Source organism: Opisthorchis viverrini (genome assembly GCF_000715545.1).
Source record: "Opisthorchis viverrini unplaced genomic scaffold opera_v5_105, whole genome shotgun sequence".
Classification (NCBI taxonomy): Eukaryota; Metazoa; Platyhelminthes; class Trematoda; order Opisthorchiida; family Opisthorchiidae; genus Opisthorchis; species Opisthorchis viverrini.
Genome location: NW_008751759.1, coordinates 1460879 through 1472297, shown reverse-complemented (window position 1 = coordinate 1472297; position 11419 = coordinate 1460879). Strand labels below are relative to the sequence as shown.

Sequence of the window (11419 nt, the reverse complement as noted above, 5' to 3'; positions counted from 1 at the left end):
TATTTGGTCGAAATCCCATAATACACATCTATATTACACTTGACCGCCCTCTACTCAACCAACGAAGCTACTAGAGGATGCTATATGAACTGATAACTAACAGAACTGCACCTATGGCCTAAGTCTGCCAGACTTGGGCTTCCCACCCCCCAAAGGCGTGTTAATGCTTATACAAACCCATTTTTAACTTATCACTTCCAAGTGAACTGAAGCCTAGCACGAAAAGTGCAAATCAGACCAAAAGACCTGGAAAAATACCCTCTTTCGTTGTATCATTCCGTAATTTCTTAATCCTGCGTACCCATTGGTGAACAGGCAAAGAGACTGCCCAGTCGTGTGGACTAAGGCGCATACTTTGAAACTTTGAAGGTCGGTGGTCAGCTCCTCATACAGATGACGAAGGAAGTGTATATTAAAAGCAAGGATGGTACGGATAAACAAGGGAAACAAACGGATAAAGTTGAACTGGGGATGCTTGAGGAAGACGATGAGTTTGAGGAGTTCGTTGCACACCGTAAGTATGGCTTAATTAAACTCCTCGAGTATTCCCATGTTAGCAATGAGTGGCGATCCGAAAAAAGCAGAAGAAATTACTGTTTGGGAAGACAACTGGGATGATGATATTGTGGATGACGAGTTCACCCATCAACTTAGGTATCGTGAACATATCAATCAAAACTAAGACTCAAATTTCCAGGGCGGAGTTCCAGAAACAAGGAAAGGCATTCGTCGTTCCTGAAATCTTCCCTGGAGCTGATTAACGTGTTCGTTTCGAAGAAATATAACAAATAACAGCACTTTGTTATCTTTTCGGTCCGACATGATGATGTGGTGTGTCTGGATAGAGCATTTTGAGTTTTCCGAATATATAGATGTTAATGCGTATTAGAACGCCTGTGCTCCCGGGACTCAGTGGATCTGAAACCTCTTTGTGTTTGAGAAGATAGAGGGTTTGCATGATAGATGCGACTCATTCAGCAGAACGGTTCATGTTTAGCCGTCGAATTAGTTTATGTTCAGTCGCGTCTCTCGACTTCCTTTATCTAGACTTGGCAACCTCACAGTATCATAGCACTCGTGCTTCCTTCTGGTGGCATAGCAGCTAGGCACCGGAAGGGTGCTACAGCTGAACGATTAATTTAATGTTCAGTTACGTGGCGAACTACTAGTTGTCCATATTTCAGTATTGGTTGAACCTATTCACACTTCACTTAAACCTTTATTTTTATAGCATAATAGATCCTCTAATTGGGTCATGGCCTGGTGCCGCAAACGACGTGAGATCGTGTGTGACAAATCGCTCAGGCGAATAGACTCGAAATATATGTTCGCCGGGCCGGCATATAGCCATCCGGAGGTGGTGCCGAGGGAAAACATTTATGGCGGAGGCGGTTGGTGACTACGTGGCCTATGTTTAAATCAGGAATCGCCGCTTTTGGTTGCCATGCTTATTAAAACAAACAGACGCTTAAAGTATCCTGTGCAGGAGAATGAAAATAATTTTTCGGCTGACATCAGTTTCGTCCGAGAATTCACGCAACTTTCGTTTAGTGTCGCCGGGCCCGTGCTTACGTGGAAACCGAGTATTAGTGTTCCTTGATGGCCCGCTCTTGTCAGCTATGACGTGTTGATGCATGTTGGCATAATTAGCAAGTGAAGGCCCAGTCTTCGGTTTCTTAGTTGGGAAAGTTTGGGGATACCCATGTTTACATCCGTCTACTTCACTTTTCAACAAAGTCCGAATGGAGTCGTAGCAGTCGCTTTAAAACGACATTTGAAGGAGTGTAATCGCTGTAGAAAATAGGAGCGCGGACGCCATTTCACTTTGCTGTCTCTTGTTTACACGAGGTTCACTATTACCATTGAATTATGGAATCTGAAGGCAAGTTTCTAGAACAGTCGTTGGAGACGTCGGTCCCGGTGTCAACTCAGTGTTGCTTTAAAATAGGAACTCTGTTATGCAGCAGGTTAAACAGACGCTTGAAGGCATTAAACGATGAGTGCTTGTAAAGCTTTTGATCAGTTTAATGGCAAATTCCGGCATGTTATTGAACAGGCTTTTGATGATACCGCACTGAGGTTGTGGGGAATTTTACATACTTCGGTAGTTTTATTGGCCCCGATGGCAGTATCTGACGAAGTCAGTCTACGAATCTCAAATACCCGAATCACATTTACTAATTTACGTCGCCTGTGGTTTCAAAAGTCATATCACTGGGTCTTAGGGGTTGCGTGTACCAGGCTAGAGTAAGGGCCACATTGTTAAGTAGCTGCGAGACATGGCACAAAGGGGCCTTATGCGACCACCGATATATCAGAAGTGCTGTTGGTGTCAGATGGCCTCAACGAATGTGTAACAATGCAATTGGAACACCGGTATTTGGTTATGCAGCAGGTACCCCGTTTGCAGAATACACCCAAGAACATCAGCCGCGGTGGCTCGGCTATACACTACTCACACCGAAACATTATCTACCGAGATGACTGTTGTTCTCAGTGCCCCCTTCAGAATGGAGCAAACTGCGAGTCGGATAATGTATGGCCTGTCAGAAGAGGGAGATTCTGAAGAGTTCAGGTGTTGTTATGGCTGTCCGCCTCGCACAATAGGGTTCCTATGACCCCCCTGCACTTGGCTGGAGGCATAGCGGGAAATTGCGGCTGATCGAAGTCAATGGCGTTCCAGTTTCTCTCCAGACTGTCTGTTTGAGCGCTTTGAAGCGTGGTTACCTCAGAATGCTTGCGAAGGCTTTAAATACAGTGAACCAATGTGTTTGTGGTTATACGGTGGCAAAGCATCAGTCCTCACATTGATGTTGCTGTCTTTGATGATGATGATGCGCTCAATCCCTACCATCTATGCCTCTGGGACATAGATCATCAGAATTCTGAAGATGCCCGAGATTATCCGACCGCGTAGACCATGTCTCAAACTTACAACGACGCACCGCGGTCCACTACACCTAACTCACGTGACGCAGTGATATATGTTTTTGGTGGCGCAAGGAGGTTTGAGCGTTTACCTTGTCCGTCATGTTATTCTCACAGTGTGTAGCTTTCCCGCTATACACAAAGTGCTCCGCTACTCTCGTAAATCTTGAATTGCAAGGAAAGTGTTCACCGACTGCTTGCTGTGGAACATAACCATTCACTCTGTGAGCGCAAAGCACTTGGAAATGATGGGACCACACTGATTGATCATTCTAATAGCGCATGGATTCCTTATTCTTTTTTGAAACCGTAAATATTGTCGTCGATGAATGCCAAATCAACAGTGATTCGACAAACATTAATTTTAGTAGCGTTTGCGAATACCTTCCCAGGTCTTCTGTCATCAGTAACACAGTGGGATGGGAATGGTAGAGTTCGACATCCTCACTGTGGGGTGTGTTGCACGTCTGTGAGAATCAACCACCTCATGAAGAGAATTTGTGACATTTTCTGTGACCACAAATCTATCAGAACCATAACTGGAGTCAGCCAGTTTGCGAAACGGGTCTTTGACGAAAGCAAAGGCACTGCAGACAAGGACTTCGTCCAGCACTGTAAGCTAAGGTCAGCGGGCTCGTTCAGCTGTGACACCTTCGGTGCCTAACTGCCATTCTATCCAAAGGAAGCACGAGGGCTGGGATACTGCCGGGTCGCCCAAGCCTAGACAGGGGAAGTCGAGAGGGAGAGGTTGGGTTCGGACCACGGACGCTGCGGTCAGTAAATTCGCGCTCCAACCACTTGAGCCATTTCTCCGGGCCGTAAGCTATGAATGCCCGATGCACCGAATATGACAGAACAGAAGGAAACGAGTTACGATGCTGTAGGTGTCGTCCGCCTTCCAGGATGGGGTCCACGTGCCCTGTACTTGGTTGAAGACACTGGGAGCTTTTGTGATCAAACTTCGTTTATGTTGTCAGTTTCTATCCAGATTGACTAGGTGCTGGGGATGTAGACACTTGAATGTTTGTGGTAGGCCTCCCTGTTTGTCCAGTTTTTCTTCATCCCGCTATGAGACTTCATTCAAACAAAACCACATGTCTGTACAGCAGTGAAGCACTTGGGTTCTCCTCTGGTGTTGCTGTCAATGATGGCGCTGATGATGTGCAGGTCCGAAACTATGGCATATGAAACCAATGTACCTTTGGTACATGGTCTGCATCCGATGAGCTGAATGGAAATAAACTCCAGCTCTATTCCAAATTCTCCTACTTGTCCTCTTGGTTGATCATTTGCGAAGAAGTTGCACCCTTTGCCTCCAGAAAGACCCCACTTCCTTATTTCGTCCCCTCATTTTTCATTGAACCTTACGCTCGCTCCACAATGGGCTACTGTTGTGCTTTTCGCGGTGGACCTCCTTCCACCAAATTCGGCGGAGAGTTGTGTATCGCACTGTTCCCCCACAACCTGATCGGTAACCCTTTCCCTTTCTCACCATCTGAACGTACTCTTTTACTTCTTCACTACTACATCGACTAGTGTTCTTCTGGGGTCCTATCTTCTGATCCACCTTTCAACTCACTTCCAGTCGCCCTTACCAGGTGGAAATCCACCGTTGCTGCACAACTCTATATCTCTTCGTATATCTCAAGGATGGCACGACCATGGGATACTACTTATTCTCTGTTCCTCCTCTTTAACTATTCATAGTGAATCAACGCTTACCATTACAACCCTTCCTGAATACGTTATACGTGTGGTTGCTCGTCTTTCATATATCGAATGTTTCCATAGCTTTTTTCCTCCTCTTCTAATCCTTAATGTGAGAAAGGACTGGGCATCCGTCTCCTGGAACTACTGTTGGTGGTCATACAATCAGTCATTCAGCTCACAGACCGAGCATCGAAGTGCATTGATTCCAACTGTTACAGCTTCGTCCACTTAGCAGGAGGAAGTAAGGGCCATGCCATGGAGGCGATGGCCCAATCTGTGAATTGGTGACGAATGAATCTGTTTGTCCAGTACGACCAGAATTGAGTAGTACGCAGTGAAGGTCATGGCTTAGATGCGGGACTGCCCCTGGCTGCCTGACAGTTATCTGTCAGGGTCAATAACCTTCCCACTGTACCAATCCGGGCAGGTGGAAGTTACTAAAGCGACTCAGTTGACTGACGAAGAATTTTTCACTTTGCTGCCAAGTCATCGACTGACTATCCCTCGCTAGTCTCCATCCGAAACAGGGGCGAAAAATACCCTAGAAGACAAAAGTTCCTCTGGTGTGCGAAGTGCATGGCGTAACCTGAACTATCGAGGGATAGTTAACCTTCCCGAAAACCATCTGAAGTACCTCAACATTACTGATCTGATGTTTCTACCAGACCACACAATGCTTGATGGACACCTGTGGTCAAACACAGGAGCCTCACAAGGTTGTACATGGTATTACGGCATTGAAGCATCAGTGTGGAACACTGATGTCATGCTGTCGATGATGATGATGGTGATGTCTTCCACGCACAGCAGCCAGGTCTCCGATCCATAAAATAGGACAGGTCGCTGCACAAAGCATTGCACACTACCCTTCATAGTCAGGCTGTCACGTCGGAACTACAAATGTCGGAGGATGGTGAACGTTGCCCTGGCCTTTCCAATTGTGGAGGTGCTTTTGTTTTTCACCAGACCATGGGTACTTCCGCAGCTGTCTAAATGAGCGATCTCATCTACTACATCGACTGGTTCACCTGAAATCATGAGTTTCGAGTTTGATCCCATCAGACCTTGCAGTAGCATTTTGCACTTTACAGGTAGGAGGTGCATATCGAACATATCGCACAATTACTTAGGTTATCTAAAGCAGTTTGAATTTCTAAAGAGCTTGATCCAAAGAGGGCAATACCATCGGCGTACTCACTGTGTGTGTGGGAATGCCCAGGAGATGTTGGAGGCAGGTGAAGAATACTGAAACAGCATATTGATCACCAAGTGAAAAAGAAAGGGCGACAGAGGACATTCTTACCGGCTACCACTGGATTTGGTAAACTGAGGAGAGAATTTGCCGTAGTCACGTACGCGCCCACAGGAGGGGCATATAGACCTCTTATGAGAGACAATAGTCTAGAAGAAACGCTCCTGATCGCCAGACACTACCACAGTTTCGAGAAAGACTATCATTTCCGGTCGTCCGAAGGAGTGGCGCAGCTCCAGCACTTGTTACAAATTGAAGATATGATGATCCTCTCGAATATGATTCTTCCAATGATGAGTCAACCTGCGTAGGATACCAGAGAAAACCTCGGAATCTATAGATGCCCAATGTTCTTGCCCCCTTTTCGAATATGGGAATCACAATCGAGGCACTCTATCCTGTTGGACTTTCCCCTCACTCCATGTATTTTGCAGCAGAATCGTTAGATTGGTCGCAACCTCTTCGTCTGAAAAGTGCGGACTGTCTGGACCAGGTGCTTTGTTGCGTCGAAACACTTTGGATTTCTGTTGAGGATAGCGGATTCATATCTATGTTCCGTTTGGTTTAATTTAGCCGTCCCGGAAGGTGATTTGTTAAGGGCTCAGATGAACTACTGTTCAAAGTGTTCAGCCCATCCTTCAAAAGAATGTTTCTTCAAATGAGTCGAGGTCCTATCCTTTCTGGAGGTCCTTTTAGTAACACCCATCCTCCTCAGACCAGGTGGTCGAATTAGCTGGAACAGAATGCGATTGCTCCCCGTTGCAAAAGCTTTCTGCATTTCCCGGGCGTTTGCGATCCATTGGCGCTGTACACCAATCCTTAGACTCTTCGTTATTCAGCATTTTTGGGATCTGCGCGCGCCATTATAGTCTTTCGTTGCTGGTATAGTTCTCTTGGCTTCAATAACGACTACTGACCCTGATAAGGTTCAATGTCCACTGAAGTAGTAGCGATATCGGGCAGACGATGTCAATGGCTGTGATTATGGCTTCCTTGACGTTTCTCCAATGGTCGTCCAAATCATCGTTAGAACCATCGTATTCGTCGAGTTCTGGAAGCTCGATACTAGTGAGCTACAGAGACACATTTAAGGTGATGAGTTTTGTGGCTTTATATCAACCGGCGTCTCCTCGAGGCTAAGTGAGCCCGCACAATGCCGTGATTACGGACCAAGCGTGTGCTGGAAGATGAATGACAATCTTGTGTAGAAGCTCCCCACCGGCAGCTGATTGCCATGTGGTCCGATGGACTCCACAGCTGGCTTACAGCTTGTGACCTCCAAGTTCCGCGGTGTGAGCGGGTGTGCTGAGAGTTTGTGCCGGCTAGAAACAAACGGTGTTCAGCACCTAATTGAAGAAGCCATTTCTCATCTGTGGTGAGCGTCAAAACCCAACTGGACGCCAAGATGGGCTTCCTTAGAACTTGGCCGACCGAATGGCAGTCATGTTGCCAACCCTGACTTACCTCGGCAAAGAACATCACCTATTTTTTGGTCTAGTCTGTCCCTACCACCCGATTGTCTGTTTGGTGAAATCTGGTTTCCTAGAGCGAGTTGCACTTGGCCAATGACAACAAGATGCATGAACTGGAAACGATACGTGGAGGAACTGACTAGTTTTGGTCCAAGTCACCAAATTCTGGATGTAATCATAGTAACCATGTAATCATAATCAGCCGACCTATTTTTGTCCGTCCGCCCATCCTGAATTCACTGCTTTTCATAGATTCAATGTTTCTGCCTTCGCACATCAGAGTGATCCTGGATCTCTGTAATCTGTTGGTCTGGAAACCCCAAACATAGCTTTAGATTCATGTTAGAAAGGACGGAATTAATCTAAGGAAACAAATTTTGGCAGTGAACATAGAGTTACCTAGGAAGGGCTCCAAGTGACTTGTCTTCAACTACGATGGCTGAGTGGTTTTGACTGTGTTCCGTCTACCCCAGCCCAATGTCCGACAAACAGTCTCTTGATCCTTCAACCTGGGGGTTCGAACACATGTTTCTTAAAACGTCGACTACACTGGCAACCATATGCTGACAAGCGATGTCTTACACTCAAGATTTCGGTCCAATCAATTCGCTCAATGACCATTAACGTTCTCCTGTTTCTGAACTCATATAACTCTAAACTCCACAAGTAAAAGTATCCTCGAGCCACATCGAACATCTCGTGTTAACGTCAGGCGTATCGCCTTATTCGCCGCATGCAGCAGGGTGGGTGCGATAAAACACTGGACGTCCGGCGCTTTCCATCATTGATTGTCATCTCTTGACTCCCGTTCTGTACCACTTGACAATCGCTTCTATACAGACCTGGGATGTAGGCACGTCAGTCATGCACCAAGGTAACGGACAATCTGGATGTCAATCCCGCTATTTAGGTCTCATTCTCCTGTTTTTTTTATTCCACCCGTTGGTGTGAGAGTGATCAGCATGCTGCTTGTGTACCTGCTCTAGATACTTTATCAGCCGACATCTCTAAAACTCTAATGCAGGATTCAAGCACCGTGGTTAAGCTTACGACACCCTATCTATCTTTACACTACTGACCACGAAATTAAGCAGGTTCTGTTTCCGAGCGTGTACACAGAATTGCCTGAATCTCGGAGTGATCGCCGTCGCTACTTGGTGCCAGGCGTTCTATTCGTTTGATCTCGGAGGACAAAGCTATCGCCTTCATTGCGTAGCTACTGGATTCCTGAAATAATTGAACACGCCATCATCTCCGATACTTCGTTGTATCCTCCACGCTCCCACTATCTGGCGATCGAAGCTGGAACTAGGTTACTCATAATGCATGATTTATAGCTGATAAATTATGGTATAACGAGTTTAAGTCAGCTAGACGATCAATTAGGCAACAGCTTAGACGTAGTCTATGTGGATAAAGAGGCGTGGTCGAGTGCGATTTAGAATTCACGGTAGTTGTCCTTGCTAATCCGCAATACAGGGCCTAGAAGGTATCTCGTAGGTTACCAAAGAAAATATCGGCAACTTCACACATAATTGACGTCAGCGTCTACATCGCGAGACAAATTATTTTCAACCACAGGTTTTTGTCCCACCGACCCTTTATTCTGTGTATTTCGTTCGAACATGGTCTGTGAGTTTAGAACCCACCCCCCATTAGATCATGAGGCACTAGAGCATCGGCGGGCTTCTCGGCCAGATGAGCTTCCTCAACGTTAATCAAACCTAGAAGTGAGTGTTTGTGCTCCGCGTTGACTAGGTTGTATGCACCTATTGGGAATCATAAGGTGATCCAGAACATCTGTGGTTGTAATCATGTTCAAAAAGGATACTCTAACCAACCATTCCAACGATAAGGTTGTAAGTCTGAAGTCCGTTACAACACAGTTACTGGCTTAACTCATATCGCGACACCCATCTCCGGCACGTGAGACGCGAGTCCGACGGCATTAAGCAGGATTTCAAACTGGCGTATTGAGCATACTTGAACAGTGCTACACATACCGCCAACCAACAGTCGCAGTTTTCTTCGACGTTAGAGGAGCCCACAACTTTGTGAATAGATTGGCTCTTATAAATATTGTTGGTCTGATAGGATGTCCTTAGAGTTGACTAACGTTCTTTCCCTTTATTTCCATGCCTCTGGTTGAGTTGGGGTGTGCAATAAACTATCCAGTAGCTTTCTCGCAACTAGTGAAGATCTTCAGCATTGTCTTTTCTCTCCCTTCTCATTCCACTCTGTCGTCGATATTATCATATATTTCACCCGCCAAGGGACCATGAATATTGGTATTGAAATCACAAATGGATAATGGCTAGTAGACTCTGATTATGTGGACATGGTTTTGCTGTTTGACGACCAGTTATGTACTCAAAGTACGAAGCACGATGCGGGAACGGTCCCGTATTTCAGCCTGCGTCGCGTATCTTCAAAGTGCGGTCTTATTTCGGAGTTTCCCATCATCTTCGGCTCCTCTGAAACTCTCGAATCTTTGAAGCTTTTTACCATCGCAGATGAAGCCAGTGTGCGGATCACCAAGACACGAGAAACATGGCGTTATTCATGTTTTCAGAGACGAATTCCACCAAAGCTAAAGGATCGTGTGTATAAGGCGCCTGTAAGAGACCTTATTTTATGCTTTCTGAACCTCCATTCGGGGACCTTTAGCGTCTTTTGGTCACCTTTATCTCTTTAGCATAGCAAGAGTAAGCAGTAAGCAACGAAACATCGATGTTGAGTACTGACGTTGTGCTGTTGATGATGATGATCACGATGCAATAAACACGCAACCAGGTGCTGCGTAAGTGGGTCGTTCGTGACGAATCGAAATCACTGGGACGGCAGATTGAATTTGTCGGGTTAAGTTGAATGAGATAGTTCAGCTGTAGCACCTTTTCGGTGCCTAACTGCCATGCCATCCGAAGGTTGCATTAGGGCTGGGATACTGTCAGGTTGCCCAAGCCTAGACAGGGGAAGTCGAGAGGTAGGGGTCGGGTTCGAACCATGAACCTTCCGGTCAGTAAATTGGCGCTCTAACCACTTGGGCCATCTCGCCCCCAAGTTGAATGAAACGTGCACAACTTACGTTCAACCGCCCTAGAAAAGGTTCTTTCCTGTCCCAAGCCAATGTTTACGAAAGGTTCGCGCCGATAAGTCACGATGAGATAAGCCTGCAATGAGAACGATCATAGTACGTACGCTATTACTCCCCGGTTAGAGTGCCGAGCTAAATGCATTAGGTACTGTTAGATGGTGTTCGCGGATCATCATGCTGATTGCGTTTCACTATGACCTGGTGCTCAGTTGTGATCATCTTCCTCCTGTCCAAGGATTCATTCAGTTTGTCCTTGAGGACACGGGACTTCCTCGCACTAGAGCCTTATCCTTTTCAGGGTTACAGTGAACCACTGGACAGCTTGTGGGAATAAAGTCATTACAATCAAGCAGGTTGCTCCTCCTCACTTTGCCTAACTTTCAACTGAATTCAGTTTATCGCGTATTACTAGCCAGTCGCATAGTGGCGCCCTTATGGTGCTTGTCGAAGTATGGTTTATCATACTGACGTTTCAACTGTCCTTAGGTAGGACATTAGGCTGTGCAAACGATTTCGACTTGAATCAATTTTGAATCGCCGTCGTTTGTGAATCTTTCTCGACATAATCCCAGGAAGAATAGTTCAGCTGTAGCACCCTCTCGGTGCCTAGCTGCCGTGTTACCAGAAGGAAGCTTGGATAATGCCAAGTTGTTCAAGCCTAGACAGGGGGTGTCGGGAGCCAGAGGTCGCGTTCGAACCATGAACCTTCCGGTCAGTAAATTCGCACTCTAACCACTGAACTATCCCGCAGGCTTAGTTTCTCACGATCGCCTCTGTCCAACAGCTTTCGAAGTGCTCTCCAGCAATGGTGAATTTACATTGGGGAAAGTTTCTCGATATATCGTGGAAGCGGACTGGGTGTTATTTAGTCCAAAAACTTGTTGTTCCTCCGTGAATGAGCAGTTCATGGGCTCGAAATTCAGTTAATAGACATCTGTGGCAATAACATATGGGTGCTCGGTA

The 11419-nt window shown here is 46.2% G+C and overlaps 1 protein-coding gene across 1 annotated transcript; it reads left to right on the top strand.

Annotated features, from left to right (window-relative positions):
• Positions 1-393: 393 nt before the first annotated feature.
• On the top strand, positions 394-761 carry T265_05484 (hypothetical protein; the record flags this gene model as incomplete). The annotated part of the gene is made up of 3 exons (XM_009170495.1): positions 394-514; positions 558-654; positions 698-761. The coding sequence occupies 3 exons, from the start codon at positions 394-396 to the stop codon at positions 759-761; spliced, it is 282 nt and encodes a 93-aa protein (XP_009168759.1).
• Positions 762-11419: the final 10658 nt, after the last annotated feature.